This window comes from Rana temporaria, chromosome 3, assembly GCF_905171775.1.
Source record: "Rana temporaria chromosome 3, aRanTem1.1, whole genome shotgun sequence".
In the NCBI taxonomy this organism is placed as follows: Eukaryota; Metazoa; Chordata; class Amphibia; order Anura; family Ranidae; genus Rana; species Rana temporaria.
The window spans coordinates 8275191-8299642 of NC_053491.1; the positions used below are offsets into that span (position 1 = coordinate 8275191).

Genomic DNA, 24452 nt, shown 5'->3' on the forward strand with positions numbered 1-24452 from the left:
CGTCACCTGCCACACGTTGCGGATTGTCACTTGCCACGTCACCTGCCACACGTTGCGGATTGTCACTTGCCACATCACCTGCCACACGTTGCGGCTTGTCACTTGGCACGTCACCTGCCACACTTTGCGGCTTGTCACTTGCCACGTCACCTGCCACACGTTGCGGATTGTCACTTGCCACGTCACCTGCCACACGTTGCGGAATGTCACTTGCTACGTCACCTGCCACAAGTTGCGGATTGTCACTTTCCTGCGACCAGATGCAGATTGTCACTTGCCACGTCACCTGCCACACGTTGCGGATCGTCACTTGCCACGTCACCTGCCACACGTTGCGGAATGTCACTTGCTACGTCACCTGTCACAAGGATTGTCACTTGCCTGCGACCAGATGCAGATTGTCACTTGCCACGTCACCTGCCACACTTTGCGACTTGTCACTTGCCACGTCACATTGCTTGTCACCTGCTAATGTGGTGTTTTGTTTGTAAGAGTCAGGCAGCAGAGAGATGATGTAATCTCTCTGCTGCCTGCACAGTGAGGGCGGAAGTTACTGCAGGGATGCAAGGCGGGCGCAGGGCAGTGAGAGACGATGTCATCTCTCTGCTCCCCTGGCTGCTGGATTGTTGATTGGCCAGCTGCCCGCACACCCACAGAGCCAACCAGCTGACCACCCACTCTCTGACGCTCACTCGCCACGGAGCCGGCACCCAGACTCTGCGGCACCCATAAATTCCGCAACTAAAACAAATTTATTGGGGGGTGGCAATTGCCCTGTTGACCCCCCCCCCCCCCGGATCCGCCCCTGAGTAGTATCCAGTATTCGTTTTGATTTTATTATAGACAAAGTGTCCAATTTTCTTTTTGATTTAAAGCGGAGCTCCATCCAAAAGGGGGAGTCCTACTTGTTTGCCCCCTCCACTGACACATTTGGAACTTTTTTCGGGGGGGAGCGGTGTCATGGAAATATACTCCATTTTTCCTGTGCTAATAAGAACCCTTTCAACACATTTCAGTCTAATGGTATAAAGCATATTCCTCAAGAAGGATATCGGGGAACTGGAGAAAGTGCAGAGAAGGGCAACCAAACTGATAAGAGGCATGGAGGAGATCAGCTATGAGGAAAGATTAGAGGAACTGAATTTATTCTCTCCTGAGAAGAGGAGATTAAGGGGGGATATGATCAAGGGGGGATATGACAATTATAGGTAAAGTTGATCCGTGGAGCAGTGGCGGTTCATCCATAGAGGGCGCTGGAGCGCCGCCCCCTCTGGCTCTCACCGCCACTGAGTCTAATAACATAGATTCATGCATTGCACGAATCTATGTTATTGTCGCCGCTGCCGCTGTTCTATTCAGATGGCCGGACATGAGGCGCCGACCATCTGAATAACGGCAGCTAGTTTGCTGTAAGGAAGTGCCTATCAGAGCCAGCGGCTCTGATAGGCTTTCCGAGTACAGCCCTCAGCCTTCCGGAAGCTTATTCTCGGAACGCACGTGGGGTGCATTCCTTGGATAAGACTGACAGGCGTCTCAGCCAATCAGGTTGGCCGGTTCTGGCTACCAGTAACCTGATTGACTGAAGCGTCATCGAGGGCGGGAGAAGACATCGAGGGTCGAGGACGTGGATGGCTGACTCCAGTAAAGGTAAGTACCGGGGGGGGGGGCATTTTACAGGGCACAGCAGCGACGAAGGGCACAGTGACATCAATGGGCACAGTGGCGACAATAGGCACAGTGGGGACAATGGGGACAATTGGCACAGTGGCATTAATGGGCACAGTGGCGACAATTAAAGGGCACAGTGACATCAATGGGCACAGTGGCGACAATAGGCACAGTGGGGACAATTGGCACAGTGGCATGAATGGGCACAGTGGCGACAATTAAAGGGCACAGTGACATCAATGGGCACAGTGGCGACAATAGGCACAGTGGCGACAATTAAAGGGCACAGTGGTGACAATTGGCACAGTGGCGACAATTGATGGTACAGTGGCTGTGTTTGGCATGGCACAGTGGCTGTGTTTAATGGCATGGCACAGTGGTGACAATTGATGGCACAGTGGCTGCGTTTGATAACATGGCACAGTGGTGACAATTGATGGCACAGTGGCTGTATTTAATGGCATGGCACAGTGGTGACAATTGATGGCACAGTGGCTGCGTTTAATGGCATGGCACAGTGGTGCGAATAGATGGCACAGTGGCTGCGTTTGATGGCATGGCATAGTGACTGCATTTGATGGCATGGAACAGTGGTAACAATTCATGGCACAGTGGCTGCGTTTGATGGCATGGCATAGTGACTGCATTTGAGGGCATGGCACAGTGGTGCGAATTGATGGCACAGTGGCTGCGTTTGATGGCATGTAACAGTGGTGACGATGGCATGGCACAGTGGTGACAATTGATGGCACAGTGGCTGCATTTGATGGGCACAGTGAGGCTGCAATTTTTTTTCCGTTTGCGCCCCCCCAAAAAATTTGAGCACCATCCGCCACTTTCGGGGAGTATCCGATTGCCTCATGGGGGATCAGGAAGGAATTTTTCCCCTGCTGTAGCAAATTGGATCATGCTTTTATGTTTTTTTTGCCTTCCTCTGGATCAACTGTGGGTACAGAATTGGGTATATGTGATTGTACGATATTATTTTTATTTTATTTCTTATGGTTGAACTTGATGGACTTGTGTCTTTTTTCAACCTAACTATGTAACTATGTAACTATAGTACTTACTCTATTTCCCGCATATACCTAAATCAACAGACATGACCACCATGTTTTAAGTCCTGAGTGCCATGCTCCTCTCTGCCTCTACTGACCACATCACTTGGTTTTTATTCATAGACCACAAAAGGTAATGACAAACAGGAAGTCATCGCCCCAACAGCCAATCACTTCCTCCAAGGGAAATGACATCACAGGATATGACCTCACAGGCAATGCTTCCAACAGGAGGAGTTTATACAACAACAATGACTAGAGGAGTCTTATGGGCGTGTCTGGGCAGTGACAGCGTTTATGATTTTCCTCCCCATGTACCTGTCTTCAACTAGACAAAGGAAGTCGCATGGCAGGGAGATCATGGACACTTTTCCTGACTATAACAATTCAACAGCTACTGTTTTTACCATTGGCGCTAAACCTTATTCTGCATTGTTCAGAGAACAACGCATACCCGGATTATACTACCGTTCCTGTGGATGGGAGATTATCTGCAGGGACACGCTACACCCCATCCCCCCATGCGTTAATCAGGCACACAGGGGTGACACGAGCGTACATCCGCTTATAACCGATAATGTCTTTGCAGAGTGAACGCATCTCCCAAGACGAACATTCTGTGCACAGTGGCCCTTTCGCTGACAGACATGTCCCCACTCTGCAAACACCTCTTTCCTCTCTACTAATAGACGGGACTCAACCAGCGTCAGTCTGCCCCAGTCAGCTCTTTAGAGCGGGCTGCGGGAGTACTAACACTGGGAGACACTATGCCAATACATATTAAATACATCTTCATGAAATTTCCACAACAGCGGGTACCTGGTTTTGACAGGTACCTGCTCCCACTTCCTGGTAAAATCTCTGCACGGCGACCTGCGTCATGTCCGGCGCCTCCTCTCCCCCCCCCTGCTGCCCTCTGGGACCTGTGTGTGTCCCAGAAGATGATGGGACCATTCAGAAAGCGCAGTGCAACTCGCGCAAATGCTGTGAAGCTGACAGTTTCCCTTACTTGCAATGCCTGCACCCAAAGCCAATGGACAGATTGGCTTGGTGTGCCTACATTGTGGGATCATTGGGCAGGTAAGTGTCCTTAAAGCGGGGGTTCACCCTTAAAAAAATGTAGACTGTTATATCCAGCATACTGCTGACATCAACAGTATGCTGGATTTTTTTTTTTTTTTCGGTCTGCACTTACCTTTTTCCGTCGTTTTCACCCGGCTTCCGGGTTCTCGCTCCCCCGGGGAGTAGGCGTTCCTAAGCTCTGCATAGATGATTGACGTGCGCGTCATCACCTTCCGAAAATATCCGAGTGGGACTCGGCACTTTACGGCGCCTGCGCAGTCAGCTCTACACGGCAGGCGCAGGCGCCGTATAGCGCCGTAAAGAGCCGAGTCCCCGTCGGATATTTTCGGAAGGCGATGACGTGCACGTCAATCATCTATGCAGAGCTCCCCGTTGGGGAAAAGGAGCGACACGCCCACTCCCCGCAAGGAAGAAGACCCGGAAGTGCGGCTGAAGACGGGTAAGTGTCCACATAAAAAAAAAAATGACAACGCTACAAGCCTTTATTAAGGCTACAGATAGGTTAGCCAAAAAGTGAATTTTAGGGTGAACCCCCGCTTTAAGGTGAAAAAACAACAGATGATGCCACCCCCCCCCCAAGCTCCTGTTTTACTTACCTGACCCTTCGAAAGTCCTGCGCTCGCCCCTGTCATCCTCCTCGAGTCAAAGCCTGGCCGTTGATTGGCTGCAGTGGATGGATTGAAAGCAGCACAGCCATTGGCAAGCGCTGCTGTCAATCACATCCAATGACACGGCACGCCGGGGGCGGGGTCACGGGAGCGCGACCGCAACAGCTCCACACTATGCAAGCTCACTTGCATATCTGTGTGGAGTTGTTGCGGGGGGGGGGGGGGCGAGACGACCGCCAACAGATTACATCCAAGAGAATCTTCTGTTTATACAGCAACCTCTCTAATACAATGTCCCGCCTCCTATGCGAGACAGACAAGTCGTCCAATGGCAGCCCAGGAGACGAAAATTCCTATTACAGATGCCGCAGAGTAAACAGGAAATTCTCCTGTATGTAATTTGACAGCACTCGTCCCCCCCCCCCCCCCGTTCCCTCCGAGTCAGCGCCGATAAATACAGTATATATCCAAATTACCAGGGGGGCCACATTAAACTGGAACGGGGGCTGCAAGTGGTACCACCTGTCAAACTCTCCTATTAAGTTTAATAGGGTGATGCCGCAACCGCGTGCACAGGGCCGCCATCAGGAATTATGGGGCCCCTTACACAGCTTCAGGCATGGGCCCTCCTGGAGCAGAGAACGGAGGTGGGGCGAGGAGCGGAGCCCCGGCCGGCGCGTCGCTGGAGCCTTGGAGCAGGTAAGTGTCTGTTTATTAAAAGCCAGCAGCTACACTTTTTGTAGCTGCTGACTTTTAATAAACTTAAAAAAAGGCTGGAAAACCCCTTTAATAAATATATATACACAAATTTTTTTTTTTTTTTATAAAAAGAAATAAAAAAAAAAAGGGGGGGGGGGGGGGTTGCCATACGGGACCTCTGGGCCCTTTGATAAAAAAATAAAAAAAATAAACCTCTGGGCCCTTTAATAAGAAATAAATAAAAAATATATATATAAAAAAATAAAATAAACTTTTTTTAAAAATAAAAAAAGGGGGTTGCCATCCAGGGCCCTGGGACCTCTGAGCCCTTTAAAAAAATGGGGGGTTTGCCACATGGGGCCCTGGGGACCTCTGAGCCCTTTAATAAAAAAAAAAATATATATATATATAAAATAATAAAAAAAAAAAAAATAAAGAATGTTTATAAAAAAAAGGGGGGGTTGCCATCCGGGGCCCTGGGGACCTCTGGGCTCTTTAATAATAATAATAATAATAATAATAATATATATATATTAAAAAATAAAATAAATAAAAAAATATTAAAAAAATATCTAAGAAATAAATTAAAAAAACGGGGGGTTGCCATCTGAGGCCCTGTGGGCCTCCGGGTCCCTGGGAACCTCCGGACCCCTAAAAAAAAGAACACCTTACAGGTGTACTGCCTGTACCCCCCTGATGGCGGCCCTGCGCGTGCAGAGCACATGATTGCAGAGTGGTAGTGTGGCATTATAGGGTTATATCAGGCAGTGAGCAATTCTGAAAGACCACTTTGCCCTTCTCATACCCCCTCCTTTCTTTTCTTTTTCTATCACTCGCTGTTTCCCTTACACCACCATCAGTGCGGCATTATAGGGCTAAAACAGGCAGTGAGGAGGCACTAACACCTCCTCGCTGCCTGTCACGCGCCCTCGGTTAAATGTTCCCAATGCAGATCACTCTTCAGAAGGCACCGCAGTCTTAAAGAGCCCTTTGCCCTTCCCATACGCCTGCTTTCCTTTCTTTTTCCATCGATCGCTGTTCCTGTTACTCATTCCTTGACAATCAGCATACCTCAGTGAGGTGACGCTGTACTGACTTCAATCATCCAACCACATGTGAGCGAAATCTTTTTCTATAAACACTGGGGCAGATTCAGGTAGCTTTTACGGCGGCGTATCTCCAGATACGCCGCCGTAATTTGAAATCTGTGCCGGCGTATCGTTACGCCGATTCTCAAAGGCAGGTACGCTTAAAAAATAGGCTTCCTCCGACCGACGTAACTTGAATGCAGCGGCGTATAATTGTGTGCAATATTACGTTGACCGCTAGGGGCGCTTCCGTTGTTTTCGGCGTAGAATATGCAAATTACCTAGTTACGTCGATTCACGAAACGTACGTGCGCCCGGCGGTAGTTTTTTACGTCGTTTGCGTTAAGGCTTTTTCAGCGTAACGTTGCTCCTGCCATTAGGAGGCGCAGCCAATGTTAAGTATGGACGTCGTTCCCGCTTCGAAATTTGAATTTTTTATGTCGTTTGCGTAAGTCGTTCGCGAATAGGGCTGGACGTAATTTACGTTCACGTCGAAACCAATACGCCGTTGCGGCGTACTTGAGAGCAATGCACACTGGGATATGTACACGGACGGCGCATGCGCCGTTCGTAAAACACGTCAATCACGTCAGGTCATCACACATTAGCATAAAACACGCCCCCCCTTCCACATTTGAATTACACGGGCTTACGCCGGCCCCATTTACGCTACGCCGCCGTAAGTTAGGAGGCAAGTGCTTTGCGAATACTGCACTTGCTCCTGTAAGTTGCGTCGGCGTAGCGTAAATACACTACGCTGCGTAACTAGGCGCGCAGGTACCTGAATCTGCCCCACGGTCCTTGCACCCTCTATGTATTGTACAAGTGTCCCTCTCACAATTTACTTTCTCTCCAGTGAAAATAAGACCCCTTTCACACTGAAGCGTTTTTACAGCGTTTTAGCGTTAAAAATAGCGCTATTAAAACGCTCATAAAACGCTCTCCATGCATCTCAATGGACCCTTTCACACCGAGTCCTGCAAGCAGCATCTTTGGAGCAGCTTTTGGGCGCTGAAAAAAAAAACGCTCCAAAAAACGCCCCTCTCCGTTGAAATGAATTGAAAAGCGCTGTAAAAACGCCTTACCCTTTCACACTGGGGCACTGCAAAAGCGCCCTAAAACTTTTTGGGTGCTGGCAGTGTGAAAGGGCTCTGAAAGCCCTCTGGCTTTCACATTGGGATTGCAGATGAGGCTTTACTCGAATAACGCTCGAAAAACGCCCCAGTGTGAAAGGGGCCTAAAGGTGCACAAAACTAAGTGACAATATGAGTGGGCATTCAAAAATAAATGTAAAAGTCCAACATACATAATTATACATAATTATTAGGGTTGTCCCGATACCACTTTTTTGAGACTGAGTACAAGTACCGATACTTTTTTCAAGTACTCGTCGATACCGAATACCGATACTTTTTTTTAATGTCACGTGACAGTAGTGTTTTTTTTTTTTAGAGGGGGGGTAGTGGATTGTCAGTGCGTTTTTTTATTTTTTATTATTATTTACATTTTATTTTTTAAATTATTTATTGCAAATTTTTTTCTTTTTTTAATCAGCCCTATTGGGGGGGCTTGTGAGATATCAGGGGTCTTAACAAACCTCTGACATCTCCCCTTTAGGACAGAGAAAGGGACTAAGGACACAGATTCCCCAGTCCCTTTCTCAGCAGCCTCAGCTGCCCTGAAAATGAATGGACTGAAGACAGCCGCTTCTCTTCATTCATAAACTGAAACATTGCAAACACAGTTTACGATGTTTCAGTTATGTGAAATATGTAAATAATTGCGCTAATTACTAACTTAAATAATGATGCCAACCGTGCTAAACAGTGATTAAAGCTCTGGGTATGATAACACAGAAAAAACAATATAAGAACAAATCCACAAAATATGTCCAATTGTGCTTGAGATGTGCACCAGTGGTTCAAATGAAAAACAACACCCAGTTCAGTGCAGTGATAAAAAATCCGATGTGATCACAGACACACTCCTGCTTCACAGATAAGGGATCTCCTCCACACTGACACCACTCATGGAAAAGAAAAGAGACAACTCATTGCGCAGATGGTAGGGCACCAAAGAAACACAAGATGATTCTCTAGCAATAGCACACTCACGATACCGCCGTTCAAACAATGCATAGATAACCAGTGCACCAATCCTTCATGGGGTCGCTCAGCTGATGTTTCATCTCCTCATTCGGATCCACTATCCGTCCCGCTCGTAACTCTTCCCCCACGCGTTCTGTCAATGGTCACTTGACTTAATCATGGGTCACTTTAAGTCAAGTGACGTTTCAGTTATGTGAATGGACAGAGTCAGTGATCCATTCGGAACAGTAAGGAGGATCCATTCGGAACAGTAAGGAGGATCCATTCGGAACAGTAAGGAGCCGGATTTACCGACTCCTACCTCCGCTCTCCATCCTGACAGTTCCAGGGGGTGGAGGAGGAGCACGGAAGGAGAGATAAACACAGAGGGGGACACAGAGGGAGAAGGAAACACAGAGGGGGACACGGAGGGAGAAGGAAACACAGAGGGGGACACGGAGGGAGAAGGAAACACAGAGGGGGACACGGGGGACAAGGAAACACTGAGGGGGACACGGAGGGAGAAGGAAACACAGAGGGGGACACGAAGGGAGAAGGAAACACCGAGGGGGACACGGAGGAGAAGGAAACACCGCGGGGGACACGGAGGGAGAAGGAAACACAGAGGGGGACACGGGGGAGAAGGAAACACCAAGGGGGACACGGAGGGAGAAGGAAACACCGAGGGGGACACGGAGGGAGAAGGAAACACAGAGGGGGACACGGAGGGAGAAGGAAACACAGAGGGGGACACGGGGGACAAGGAAACACCGAGGGGGACACGGAGGGAGAAGAAAACACAGAGGGGGACACGGAGGGAGAAGGAAACTCCGAGGGGGACACGGGGGAGAAGGAAACACAGAGGGGGACACGGAGGGAGAAGGAAACACCGAGGGGGACACAGAGGAGAAGGAAACACCGCGGGGGACACGGAGGGAGAAGGAAACACAGAGGGGGACACGGAGGGAGAAGGAAACACCGAGGGGGACACGGAGGGAGAAGGAAACACCGAGGGGGACACAGAGGAGAAGGAAACACCGCGGGGGACACGGAGGGAGAAGGAAACACAGAGGGGGACACGGGGGAGAAGGAAACACCAAGGGGGACACGGAGGGAGAAGGAAACACCGAGGGGGACACGGAGGGAGAAGGAAACACCGAGGGGGACACGGAGGGAGAAGGAAACACCAAGGGGGACACAGAGGAGAAGGAAACACCGAGGGGGACACGGAGGGAGAAGGAAACACTGAGGGGGACACGGAGGGAGAAGGAAACACTGAGGGGGACACGGGAGGAGAAGGAAACACCGAGGGGGACACAGAGGAGAAGGAAACACCGAGGGGGACACGGAGGGAGAAGGAAACACCGAGGGGGACACAGAGGAGAAGGAAACACCGCGGGGGACACGGAGGGAGAAGGAAACACAGAGGGGGACACGGAGGGAGAAGGAAACACCGAGGGGGACACGGAGGGAGAAGGAAACACCGAGGGGGACACAGAGGAGAAGGAAACACCGCGGGGGACACGGAGGGAGAAGGAAACACAGAGGGGGACACGGGGGAGAAGGAAACACCAAGGGGGACACGGAGGGAGAAGGAAACACAGAGGGGGACACGGAGGGAGAAGGAAACACCGAGGGGGACACGGAGGGAGAAGGAAACACCGAGGGGGACACAGAGGAGAAGGAAACACCGAGGGGGACACAGAGGGAGAAGGAAACACTGAGGGGGACACGGAGGGAGAAGGAAACACTGAGGGGGACACGGGAGGAGAAGGAAACACCGAGGGGAACACAGAGGAGAAGGAAACACCGAGGGGAACACAGAGGAGAAGGAAACACCGAGGGGAACACAGAGGAGAAGGAAACACCGAGGGGGGACACGGAGGGAGAAGGAAACACCGAGGGGGACACGGGGGGAGAAGGAAACACCGAGGGGGACACGGAGGGAGAGAGACTGCAGCAAAATGGAGGGGGGCTAGAGGAGAACACGGGACAGTCAGCGGTGATCGTGTGTGGGGGAGTTACAAGCACCGATCACCGCTGATTTTAAAGCAGCTGAAAGCCACAGGGGGGGGGGGGGGGGGTTGGTGAAGAGAGAAGCAGAGAAATTACTTTTAAATCTATACAGCGGTGATCGGTGCTTGTAACTTCCCCATGCACTGATCACCGCTGACAGTACAAGTATCGGGTGAACCATCGAGAGCATTTGCTCAAGTACAATGCTTGGTATCAGTCCCGATACCGATACTAGTATCGGTATCGGGACAACCCTAATAATTATGTTAGGCCCCTTTCACACGGGGCAGTGGAGGTGCGGTGCCGGTATAGCGCCGCTAAAAATATTGGTGCTATACCGTTGGAATTACCGCGGGATTCGGCCGCTAGCGGTGTGGTATTAACCCCCGCTAGCGACCGATGAAGGGTTAATACCGCCCGCAATGTGCCTCTGCAGAGGCGCATTGCGGGCGGTATTACCGCGGTTTCCCATTGTTTTAAATGGGAAGGAGCGGTATACATACCGCTCCTCTCACCGCTCCTAAGATGCTGCTTGCAGGAGATTTTTTTCTCTCTTGCCAGCGCATCGCCTCAGTGTGAAAGCCCTTGGGAAGGTTGGGCAGGAGTTTTCCAGGCGGTATTTAGGCGCTATTTGTAGCGCTGTACCGCCTGAAAAACTCCTCAGTGTGAAAGGGGCCTAAAGAAGAATAAATATGGTTCAGCAATCCCAATGAAGAGAATGTAGAAAACAGGTAAGTCCACAACCATACAAGGGTGCTCTTCAGACACATGAAAGGCTGGTAGACAGGGCATCAATTGTAGAAATGGATCATCACTATGTAGACAAAATGAATACCCTTACCGCAACAGATGGAGCCGCATGTCGGTAACAGCGGATCGTATGACCATAAATACCCTAAACAATGCTCGGTCTCCAGTAGTGGAAGGAACCCAGGATCTCCAGTCGGAACTTCAAGGACGACCTTAACCACTTAAGACCCGGACCATTATGCAGGTAAAGGACCCGGCCAGTTTTTGCGATTCGGCACTGCGTCGCTTTAACTGACAATTGCGCGGTCGTGCGGCGTGGCTCCCAAACAAAATTGGCGTCCTTTTTTTCCCCACAAATAGAGCTTTCTTTTGGTGGTATTTGATCACCTCTGTGGTTTTTATTTTTTGCGCTATAAACAAAAATAGAGCGACAATTTTGAAAAAAAAACAACAATATTTTTTACTTTTTTCTATAATAAACATCCTCCAAAAATATATAAAAAAACATTTTTTTCCTCAGTTTAGGCCGATACGTATTCTTCTACATACTTCTGGTAAAAAAAATCGCAATAAGCGTTTATCGATTGGTTTGCGCAAAATTTATAGTGTTTACAAAATAGGGGATAGTTTTATTGAATTTTTATACATTTTTTTTTTTACTATTAATGGCGGCGATCAGCGATTTTTTTTGGTGACTGCGACATTATGGCGGACACTTCGGACAATTTTGACACATTTTTGGGACCATTGTCATTTTCACAGCAAAAAATGCTATAAAAATGCATTGTTTACTGTGAAAATGACAATTGCAGTGGGAGTTGGGGGCGCTGTAGGGGGTTAAGTGTGACCTCATATGTGTTTCTAACTGTAGTAGGGCGGGGCTGGACGTGTGACGTCATTGATCGTGTTTCCCTATATCAGGGAACACACGATCAATGACAGCGCCACAACGAAGAACGGGGAAGGTGTGTTTACACTCACCTCTCCCCGTTCGTCAGCTCCGGAGGACCGATCGCGGGACACCGGCGGCGATCGGGTCTGTGGGTCCCGCGGGCACGGTCACGGAGCTTCGGACTGGGTCGCGTGCATGCGCCGGCGGCGCGCGTGCGCGACCCAACGGCTGGGCTTAAAGGGCCAAGTACAGGTACGTGGATGTGCCCAGCCGTGCCATTCTCCCGACGTATATCGGCGTGAAGGGGTCCTTAGGTGGTTAAAGTACTCCAGCAGATAGGGTGAACCACTGAATGGGGCTGCCACCCTGGCCTCAATCCAGAACAATATATGGAAAGAAGAAGGGGGGCTCTAATAGTGTAGGTTTATTAAAACCAACATACAGGTATTAAAAGTGATCACGTAAGAAAGCAATGTGGGAAGCCAAGAGCCTTGTCTGACGTGTTTCGTCCTCAGGGACATCTACAGGGGCACCATGCATCATCCCCCTGTAGATGTCCCTGAGGACGAAACGCACAGCCTGTTAAGGCTGCATTCACTCCTGAGCGTAGCTTGTTTGGTCGTTTTTTCGGGCGTTTTTTTTCCGGCGTTTTGTCGCGCGTATTCATGCGTATTTGCGCGTTTGCATACAGCGTCGTCCGACGTTTTTGTACTTCGACGTTTTTTATTTTAGCCAATAGGATAAATTATCATCTTTTCATCACTTGTTGCTATGTTGGTAGATTTTATTTATCTTCTGCCTGGGTGAAATGTTCTATTGATTAAAGCGACAAAACGCCCGTAGCAAACGCTCGTTGACGCGCTAGTCGCTTGAATCGAGCGTTTCCATTACTTTCTATGGGAAATACAAACTCTCAAAAACGCCCAAACCGCCCGATTCGCGCGTTTTGGAGGGGAGATGTGAACCATCTCCATAGGGAATAATGTATTTTTCCCCCTCTAGCGTTTTGGGGCGTCGCGCTTCAGGCGACAAAACGCTCAGGTGTGAATGCAGCCTAAGTCTTACTCTCCGGGCCCGGCTACTAATGGGTGGGGAGGAAGATCACTCCGCCAGGGAAGGCAAAGAGATAGGCAGGTCATCCTAAACTAGGGGCGCTTTACCGCTAACGCTGCCTGCGGCTCAGTGTGAAAGGTGTATCAGGGCACTTTCACACTGAGGCGGTGGGGGCGTCGGCAGTAAAGCACCGCTAGATCATAGTTTTAGAGGCGCTTTTTCGGCTGCTAGCAGGTCGCTTTTACCCCCCGCTAGCGGCCGAATAAAGGGTTACTAGCGCCTGCACATCGCCACTACTGCAGCGCTTTGCAGGCGCTTTGCGCTGGGTGCTGCCCAATTATTTCAATGGGCACTGGCGCTTTAGGAGCGGTGTATACAGCGCTCCTAACGCGCCTCAAAGATGCTGCTTGCAGGACTTTTTTTAACGTGTGAAAGCTCTCAAGCCCCCACACTGCAGTGACAGGAGAAGCGATTTGCAGGCGCTGTTTTTAGCGCTGTAGCGTCTGTAAAGCGCCTCACTGTGAAAGCTCTCGGGCTCTCACACTAGAGTGACAGGAGAAGCGATTTGCAGGCGCTGGTTATAGCGCTGTAGTGCCTTAGTGTGAAAGCTCTCAGGCTCTCACATTGGAGTGACAGGAGAAGCGATTTGCAGGCGCTGGTTATAGCGCTGTAGTGCCTCAGTGTGAAAGCTCTCAGGCTCTCACACTGGAGTGACAGGAGAAGCGATTTGCAGGCGCTGTTTTTAGCGCTGTAGCACCTGTAAAGCGCCTCAGTGTGAAAGCTCTCGGGCCCCCACACTGCAGTGACAGGAGAAGCGATTTGCAGGCGCTGTTTTTAGCGCTGTAGCGCCTGTAAAGCTCCTCACTGTGAAAGCTCTCGGGCCCCCACACTGGAGTGACAGGAGAAGCGATTTGCAGGCGCTGGTTTTAGCGCTGTAGCGCCTCAGTGTGAAAGCTCTCGGGCTCTCACACTGGAGTGACAGGAGAAGCGATTTGCAGGCGCTGTTTTTAGCGCTGTAGCACCTGTAAAGCACCTCAGTGTGAAAGCTCTCGGGCCCCCACACTGCAGTGACAGGAGATGCGATTTGCAGGCGCTGGTTTTAGCGATGTAGCGCCTGTAAAGCGCCTCAGTGTGAAAGCTCTCGGGCCCCCACACTGGAGTGACAGGAGAAGCGATTTGCAGGCGCTGGTTTTAGCGCTGTAGCGCCTGTAAAGCGCCTCAGTGTGAAAGCTCTCTGGCTCTCACACTGGAGTGACAGGAGAAGCGATTTGCAGGCGCTGGTTTTAGCGCTGTAGCGCCTGTAAAGCGCCTCAGTGTGAAAGCTCTCTGGCTCTCACACTGGAGTGACAGGAGAAGCGATTTGCAGGCGCTGTTTTTAGCGCTGTAGCACCTGTAAAGCACCTCAGTGTGAAAGCTCTCGGGCCCCCACACTGCAGTGACAGGAGATGCGATTTGCAGGCGCTGTTTTTAGCGCTGTAGCGCCTGTAAAGCGCCTCAGTGTGAAAGCTCTCGGGCCCCCACACTGGAGTGACAGGAGAAGCGATTTGCAGGCGCTGGTTTTAGCGCTGTAGCGCCTGTAAAGCGCCTCAGTGTGAAAGCTCTCTGGCTCTCACACTGGAGTGACAGGAGAAGCGATTTGCAGGCGCTGTTTTTAGCGATGTAGCGCCTGTAAAGCGTCTCGGTGTAAAAGCTCTCGGGCTCTCACACTGGAGTGACAGGAGATGCGATTTGCAGGTGCTGTTTTTAGCGCTGCAGCGCCTGTAAAGCGCCTCAGTGTGAAAGCTCTCGGGCTCCCACACTGGAGTGACAGGAGAAGCGATTTGCAGGCGCTGTTTTTAGCGCTGTAGTGCCTTAGTGTGAAAGCTCTCGGGCCCCCACACTGGAGTGACAGGAGAAGCGATTTGCAGGCGCTGTTTTTAGCGATGTAGCGCCTGTAAAGCGCCTCAGTGTGAAAGCTCTCGGGCTCCCACACTGGAGTGACAGGAGAAGCGATTTGCATGCGCTGTTTTTAGCGATGTAGCGCCTGTAAAGTATCTCAGTGTGAAAGTTCACTTACAGCGGAAGTTCCATTTTTGGGTGGAACTCCGCTTTATGAATGAATGGCGTTGTAGTGCACCGGCCAGGTATGTAGCGTGTATTCATGCACATGCGTTACCGGGTCACATAAGTGTGAATGGTGTCTTGGGGGGGGGGGGCTGTCAGGATCACATTAGTGCGCTGCATTTATGATTCCTATAGAATGGAGGTGATAAAATCTGGAGCAGTAACCAATCAGCTTCCATCTTCAGCTTGTGAAGTTAAGCTTTGAAAATGAAAGTTGGGAGCTGATTGGTTGCCATGGACAACTGCTCCAGAGTCTTATCAATTCTCCTCACAATTAGGTGGAGCTGCGCGCCTTCTCCCGCACGCCAGGTGGCGCTGTTGTTCACTAACTGAGGCTCGGCGGCCGTTGCTGTGTACTTCGTGGTAGCTCAACGGGGGACGTCAGTGCGTGCGCTGTGATTGGGTGGATTTAAAAAATACGCCGCGCGGGAAGCGGAAGCCCGGTCGCTGAGTGAGAGAGACACCGAAACTCCGGGGGGAAGAGAAACGGAGAGAAACACCGGGCGGAGAGAAATAGAGAGAGGCGGCCGGTTCAACACTCCGAGATGATGAAACAAACGTAAGTCCGGGGCGGCCGGTGTGTGAGGGGTCCTCATAGACCGGGGGGGTGCGACGGAGGAGTTGTGTGCTGTTGTCAGGGGGACAACAAGTCCCAGCATGACCTATTAAGGGAGGGAGGACTACAAGTCCCAGCATGTGTTAGGAAGGACTACAAGTCCCAGCATGACGTGTTAGGAAGGACTACAAGTCCCAGTGTGATGTGTTAGGAAGGACTACAAGTCCCAGTGTGATGTGTTAGGAAGGGAGGGAGGACTACAAGTCCCAGCATGTGTTAGGAAGGACTACAAGTCCCAGTGTGACGTGTTAGGAAGGACTACAAGTCCCAGTGTGACGTGTTAGGAAGGGAGGGAGGACTACAAGTCCCAGCATGACGTGTTAGTAAGGGAGGAAGGACTACAAGTCCCAGCGTGACGTGTTAGTAAGGGAGGGAGGACTACAAGTCCCAGTGTGACGTGTTAGTAAGGGAGGGAGGACTACAAGTCCCAGCGTGACGTGTTAGTAAGGGAGGGAGGAAGGACTACAAGTCCCAGCGTGACGTGTTAGTAAGGGAGGGAGGAAGGACTACAAGTCCCAGCGTGACGTGTTAGTAAGGGAGGGAGGAAGGACTACAAGTCCCAGTGTGACGTGTTAGTAAGGGAGGGAGGAAGGACTACAAGTCCCAGTGTGACGTGTTAGTAAGGGAGGAAGGACTACAAGTCCCAGCTTGGCCTGTCAAGCATGCCCTATTAGAGGAAAGTACATGCTGGGACATGTAGTTCTATCAGAGGGAGGGACTACAAGTCCTAGAATGTCTTGGGGGACTACAAGTCCCCGCTTGCTCTGTGGGTGGATGGGGGGGGGGACTACAAGTCCCAGAATGTGCCGTCGGTTAGGGGGGGGGGTACAAGTCCCATCGGTTAGGGGGGAGGGGGGGTACGAGTCCCATCGGTTAGGGGGGAGGGGGGGGTACGAGTCCCATCGGTTAGGGGGGTTTCTACAAGTCCCAACATGTCCTTCAGGTCACACCCGGGGATCAGAATAATGGACACGGGGGGCCAATGGGGAGATTTCCCTTCCACTTCCTGTCCTGGAGAAATAACAGGATCTGACATCAAATAGATGATGTCATGACTGAGCATTTTAAAAGGCCGCTGCGCAAACACAGCGTGACATAAAATATTGCAATGATCGCCATTTTATTCTCCAGGGTCTCTACTAAAATATATATAATGTTTGGGGGGGGGGGGGGTTCTAATTTTCTAGCAAAAAATAAATAATGTTTTAACTTGAAAACAACAAATGTCAATAAGAGGTTTGGTGGTTGAACTTTCCTCATTTACATACAGAAGTCACTTTCTTTGATGTAAAAGAGAAATTGTTACAATGTTTAGACTTAATGTTCCACTGAGGAAGAGGAAGAAGAATGTTGTGATACTTTTTCTTTCGTTTTGACGACTGAGAGCGGAGAGAATTCTCTGCATAGAAAGATCGGGAAATACTTTATCAAGATCACAACCGGGAAACCAATTATAATAATATAATCATCATCCTTATTATGAGTTTTTCATTTTTCTTGCCTAGTAACAAGCTTTCAATTGGCTACCATTAAAAAAAAAAAAAAAAGCACACAAACACTTGGCTCAGGTTTGAAGGGGGGTCATACCACCATTACACCCCCACCACCAGCCTGATCCGGTGACGCCCCATCCCCCACACCATTACACCCCCACCACCAGCCTGAACCGGTGATATCCCATCCCCCCACACCATTACACCCCCACCACCAGCCTGAACCAGTGATACCCCACACCATTACACCCCCACCACCAGCCTGAACCGGTGATACCCCATCCCCCCACACCATTACACCCCCACCACCAGCCTGAACCGGTGATACCCCCATCCCCCAGACCATTACACCCCCACCACCAGCCTGAACCGGTGATACCCCCCCCCCCACCATTACACCCCCACCATTACACCCCCACCACCAGCCTGATCCGGTGAGACCCCATCCCCCCCACACCATTACACCCCCTCCACCAGCCTGAACCGGTGATATCCCATCCCCCCACCATTGCACCCCCACCACCAGCCTGAACTGCTGATACCCCATCCCCCCCACACCATTACACCCCCACCACCAGCCTGAACCGGTGACATTCCATCCCCCCCACACCATTACACCCCCACCACCAGCCTGAACCGGTGACATCTACCCCCCCCCCCCACCATTACACCCCCACCACCAGCCTGAACCGGTGATATCCCATCCCCCCCACCATTGCACCCCCACCACCAGCCTGAACCGGTGATGCCCCATCCCCCCCACACCATTACACCCCCACCACCAGCCTGAACCGGTGATACACCATCCCCCCCCCACACCATTACACCCCCACCACAAGCCTGACCTGGTGATACCCCATCACCCCCACCACCAGCCTGAACCGGTGATACCCCATCCCCCACACCATTACACCCCCAGCCTGAACCGGTGATACCCCATCCCCCAGACCATTACACCCCCACCACCAGCCTGAACCAGTGATACCCCATCCCCCCACACCATTACACCCCCACCCTGAACCGGTGATACCCCACACCATTACACCCCCACACACCATCACACCCCCACCACCAGCCTGAACCAGTGATACCCCACACCATTACACCCCCACCACCAGCCTGAACCGGTGATACCCCCCCCCCCCCCACCATTGCACCCCCACCACCAGCCTGAACCGGTGATACCCCATCCCCCCCACACCATTACACCCCCACCACCAGCCTGAACCGGTGATACCCCATCCCCCCCACACCATTACACCCCCACCACCAGCCTGAACCGGTGATACACCATCCCCCCCCCACACCATTACACCCCCACCACCAGCCTGACCTGGTGATACAAGGCAGGATGGATCCAGGCGCCAAATTCTGACCCCACCAGCTGAATGTCGGAGATGAAAACCAGACTCCTCAGACCAGGCAATGTTCTCCCAATCTTCTATTGTCCCATTTTGGTGATCCTGTGCCAATTGTAGCCTCAGTTTCCTGTTCTTAGCTGACAGGAGTGGCACCATGGTGTGGTCTTCTGCTGCTGAAGCCCATCTGCTTCAAGGTTGGATGTGTTGTGCGTTCAGAGATGGTATTCTGCATACCTTGGGTGTTTAATGAGAGAGTTACTGTTGTCTTTCTATCATCTGGAACCAGCCTGCCAATTCTCCTCTGACCCCAACAAGGCATTTTTCTTCCACACAACTGTCGCTCACTGGATATTTTCTCTTGTTCCCACCATTCTCTGTAATCCCCAAGAGATGGTTGTGTGAAAATGCCAGAAATACTCCGTCTGCCACCAACCACCATCCCACGTTCAAAGTCGCCTAAAGCGGACCTAAACACCAGGGCTGTGGAGTCGGTAGATAAATGTTCCGACTCCTCAGGTTTATGTACTTCCGACTCCGACTCCTCTGTATTAATATGCAAATGTATTTTATACATTCCTTGAGGGAAAGAAACGCAACCTACCACAGGACTACTGGCTGGGAAGCCAACAGTCTACTGTATTGCACAGTTTAAGCAAAAGACAAACACAGTGAAAACAATCAAGTGGCTGGATAGTAGCATCAGGCATAAACATCAGGAACAGGATCTTTACCAGTTCAAAAATACAAACCACATTATTTGGTTGTTTTAGAACAAAAACAAAGCTTATCTATAATGAACCAAAAACAAAATCTGCAAAACCTAGAAATGGTTTATATTAATCTTGAAATGTAGTTCTAGGCTTAGCAAATGCAAATCAATTCAATGCAGAGTTCTAAGGAAGAGAATTGCCTCTGCCAGATCCTCTTTCATAGAGGCTCTTAAGTCAGACTTTATTATTTTTAGGGCTGAAAATAATCTTGCGACACTGACTTGGGTGGGTGGCATTGCAGTAACTATTCTGGCCACATCACTAACGATCTCTGGATAAACAAGGATGGCTTCTTCAACAGTAAGTTTTGATGAGCGATCATACTAGGGTTGTCCAGATACCGATACCAGTATCGGTATCGGGACCGATACCGAGTATTTGCGGGAGTACTCGTACTCGCGCAAATACCCCCGATACCTAAATAGAATACTTTCCCCCCCCCGCCGCTGCATCGAGGGACATGGCTAGAGGGACATTGCTGCATATGTGAGGGACATGGCTAGAGGGACATTGCTGCATATGTGAGGGACATTGCTGCATATGTGAGGGACATGGCTGCATATGTGAGGGACATGGCTGCATATGTGAGGGACATGGCTAGAGGGACATTGCTGCATATGTGAGGGACATGGCTAGAGGGACATTGCTGCATATGTGAGGGACATGGCTAGAGGGACATGGCTGCATATGTGAGGGACATGGCTAGAGGGACTAGGCTGCATATGTGGGGGACATGGCTGCATATGTGAGGGACATGGCTGGGGGGGACATGGCTGCATATGGGGGGGACATGGCTGCATTTGGGGACACATTTAAAAAAAGTATCGGTATTCGGTATCGGCGACTACTTGAAAAAAAGTATCGGTACTTGTACTCGGTCCTAAAAAAGTGGTATCGGGACAACCCTAGATCATACTTTTCAACTTCTTTTAGTGCTTTATAAAACTCCTGTTGGAATTTTTTTATTTGGACACTTGCTGGTTCTCTAACATGTGTTCCCTGTAAAAGCAGAACACACCACTATGGAAAGTATAAGTATTGCCGCTCCTAATTGTGCGTTGCGTGCCATATAGTGAAGCACATGAAAAGCATGCTTCTTCACGGTCACTTAACCTGTTCGTTTTGCGGTTACGTGAGGCACTGCATGCATTGGTCTTTATTCTTACAGTAGAGAAGTCATGAATTATAACTTTTTGTGAATTGGGACATTTAAACTTGCTTTTTTTTTTTTAATTCCAATCTAAATTTAGTAGGAGTCGGTGCATTGTTTGCCGACTCCGACTCCAGGTACCCAAAATTTCCCCCGACTCCGACTCCTCGACTCCACAGCCCTGCTAAACACAACAGTTGCATTTCTGGCACATGCTGGGAATGTAACGCTCACATGGGTTGCGCTCTCAACCAAACTGTCAAACCATCCAATGGCTGGTGTCATAGCTGATCACATGTGCAGCATCATGGCAGTTGTAGGTCAAACGGAGGCCAAGATGGCTGAAAACGATAGGGGGGGGGGGGGGCTACTTCTACTTTTAATCTCCTTTCTTCCCCATCTGATCGGTTTGGATTTCAGCAAGTCGTCCTCACCACATCTAGATGCCTAAATGCATTGAGTTGCTGCCATGTGATTGGCTGAATAGCAGCTTGTGTTACCGAGCAATTGAACAGGTGTACCTAATAAAGTGACCGGTGAGTGTATATCTGATAGCGGGGGGGGGGGGGCACTGGGGAAGCTGACTATCAGTGTCGTAATCTGCGCTAAGCCGCAGTGTTCCCGGGTCCGGTGCCAGCAGCTTCTCTTCACCCCTGACCTCAGAGGGGCGCTCTCGTGGCACTGCCACCATTCATAGAACACTGTACTTTTGTTCAGTGAGAACAAGGCATTCTCTGATTGGGTGAGGTGGAGAGAAGGGGCGGTGACGCCATGATTGGTGCGAACGAATGACTTCATGAGAATTCTTTGGTAAACAATCCTGAAATTCTTGGTGAATGATCTCGCCTCCCCCCCCCCCCCCCCCCCCCCCCCCCTCCCCTTTTATGGTCTCTGGATATCGCCGCCGCCCTCTCCAGCCAGTATAACAACTCCTGCAGGTTATATAGCAATCTATTGCTAGCAATGGTGGTTGCTTATTGGTCAGCACGGGTCACATGACTGCTCTGGCAAATGAGAAACCTGCACTTTGTTCCAGGATGCTGTCCTAGAAGAAAGGAGCCTCCAGAAGGATTTTCATTAGTCGGCGCGGTCATGTGGCCAGGATTGACCAATGAGCACTCACCATTGCTTGCATTCTGCTGTGACGCCCCCTCTGGTGATGTTTTGGGCCTCGGTCATACAGGCGATGATGCCTTTGAGTTGGGCCTCACACTAGTGCAGTGTTTCCCAACTCCAGTCCTCAAGGCACACCAACAGGTCATGTTTTCAGGCTGTCCATGATTTTGCACAGGTGATTTGATCAGTTTCACTGCCTTAGTAATTACCACTTCATCTGAGGGAAATCCTGAAAACATGACCTGTTGGTGTGCCTGGAGGACTGGAGTTTGGAAACACTGCACTAGTGGGACCGATCGAATCCACATGGCAGTTTTTCAGGCAAACCAGATCCGACCCTCCAGTCCCCCTCTATAGAGCGGCTGGTGTAACCCGACGTGTCCGTTTACACCCGCCGACATCCGATCTGCTAAAACGGATGGATGGAGATCCGTCGTCCTATCTGGCAGATCGCACGGCGGTTGGGTGTAAGGCCCCATTCACACATAATGGGGGTTATTTACTAAAGGCAAATCCACTCTGCACTACAATTACACTTAGAGGTTCAGTCGCTGGAGATCTGAGGGAAACATGCAAGGAAAAATAAAAAAAAAACAGCATTTTAGCTTGTATGTGATTGGATGATAAAATTAGAAGAGCTTCCCCCTCGTTTCAGAGCTTCCCCCTCAGATCTACAGTGACTGAACTTCTAAGTGCACTTATAGTGCAGAGTGGATTTGCCTTTAGTAAATCGACCCCAATGTCCGTTTTTGACACTTGGCTTGCTCAGCATGGAATCGATCCGTTGATCCCCCCGCTGAGCCGGTGGATCACAGGTCAATCTCTGCTCACTGTGCAGGGATCGACTTGTTGGAGCCCCGCTCTCCTCTATAGGGGATCGGATGAAAATGGACTGCCTGTCCGCTTTTTCTTTCGATCTGCCTTTGTTTTTCATCGAATCCGTCAGATGGATGGAAATTGGGGTTTCCATCCGTCTGCATTTAGCGGATCTGATTTCAGCGGACATGTCACCGCTGACATCCGTCGCTCCATAGAGGTGCATGGAGCATAGTAGTGCAACAGGTCGCCCCCTTCGGATCGGCACACACTGTGATCCGCAGATTGCCGCGGCTCTGGAACTAGGCCGAAGCCGTAGCCTTTCCTAATGTTATGGCCCGCGGCCTTTCCTAATGTTATGGCCGCGGCCCCGGAGCTAGGCCAAAGCCACGGCCATAACATTAGGAAAGGCCACGGCTTCGGCCTAGCTCCGGAGCCGCGGCCATAATATTAGAAAAGGCTTCGGCCTAGCTCCGCAGCCGTGGCCATCTTGGTACGCCCGGTGGCGGCCCTCCTCTCTGTTTACACCCACAGAGGAGGAGCCCGCACTCATGGGCACACCGCTGGAAAACATACTACCTGGGGTCTGCCTGTCTGTACTACGTGGGGGGGGTCTGCCTGTCTGTACTACCTGGGGGGGTCAGGGTGTCTGTACTTCCTTGGAGGGGGTGTCTGTACTGAGAGGGGGGGTGTCTGCACCGAGGGGATTCTTTACTGAGGGGGGACTATAGTTTGTGGGAGGGGTGACACAATTTTTTTTCTGCACCGGGTGACACCAACCCTAGTGACGCCACTGCAGTGGGGAGAATTTTTTAATTTTTTTTGCTGATCCGAAAAATGATCCGATCCGTGACTCCTGATCTGAGGAACGATCCGAACCGTGAGTTTTTTGATCCGTTGCACCCCTAATGGAGCGTCCGTTCAGGTGCGCCTGAAAAACTGACAGGTGGGAAGGGGCCGAAATGGACAGACTGTCTGTTTACATCCAACTGCCCATAGAGGAGAGCAGGCTGTTCATGTCCGCTCTTCATAGGCGGAGAATATACAGACCAGCCATCCGCCTGATCAGCAGAGAGATTCCCCACTGAGCAGGCGCACTGCATTTCTCAATGTATTAAAGGGCTTGTAAAAGTTTTGTTTTTTATTTTCTACACGGCTCTTCCTGTTTACACTGTAATCGGCTGATCGCATGGTAAAGGGTCTGTCAGACTCTTTACAGAGATCGGTGTTGCGGTGTGTCGGACTGACAGGCTGCACCACGATCGCCGCATGGGCCGGCGTTTATACTGAAAGACGTCATATGACGTCCAGTCAGGATAACGGAACCGCGAGAAGTGGTTAAAGGGTATAGGCACCAATAAATGTGGAGTGTGTGGCAATCTGAAGAGTGGGTGAGATTTGTGGTATAGATGGAAGTTGTGAGGTTCTGACACAAAGCAGGAAAAGGACAATCTTCTTCCCTTGATCTGATCACCACTTACATAATGTTAATGGGATTGCATTGTATTCATATTGCATTGGATTTGGTCACAAAGGGTTATTATCAGACCTAATGTTGGTTTGCTGTGTGTAAATAAGCGTGCCGTTACCCTTCATATACATCTGTATAGAGGAGCGCACCTTCCCAATACATGCCCAATGCCATCGCCCGACCCCCACCCTGACACCTATTGAGCTAAATGCTGCTTTGCACAGAATGGTATTTTTCCCTTTCCAAGAACATTTCCTGACACATCTAGTTCATTCACATTGCATGACTCCACCCCCCCCCCCCTCCTCCGCATCTCACACTCGGGTCCTCAGGACCTGATTGAGCTCCTCCAGTTATGTTGCTTCTTATGTGAAAGTTGTAAAGTAGGAGACCTTTGTAGGGGACGCTGTCCTCTCTCCTCAATGTACTGTTGGTCAGTGTCTAGATCAGGAATGACCTCTTGTATTTCAGGGGGGGGGGGGGGGGTGTGCAGATGTTTGCAGAGTTGTTCACTATCTGTTTAATTTAAAGGCAAAGTTCACCTTTTACGAAAA

General features: G+C 50.5%; 1 protein-coding gene across 12 annotated transcripts in view; it reads left to right on the forward strand.

The window, feature by feature from the left end:
• The first annotated feature begins 15488 nt into the window (after positions 1 to 15488).
• The window catches only part of KIF23 (kinesin family member 23), a 912882-nt gene continuing 903918 nt past the window's right edge, over positions 15489 to 24452 (forward strand). For 3 of the 12 annotated variants that reach the window (XM_040342216.1, XM_040342220.1, XM_040342217.1), the window contains exon 1: positions 15492 to 15664. In XM_040342216.1, coding sequence (XP_040198150.1) covers positions 15651 to 15664 — 14 coding nt within the window. In that variant the 5' untranslated portion in view covers positions 15492 to 15650. Of the gene's footprint in view, positions 15665 to 24452 lie in introns of all 12 variants that reach the window. The other 9 variants (XM_040342221.1, XM_040342222.1, XM_040342223.1 and 6 more) reach the window with 6 other exon arrangements.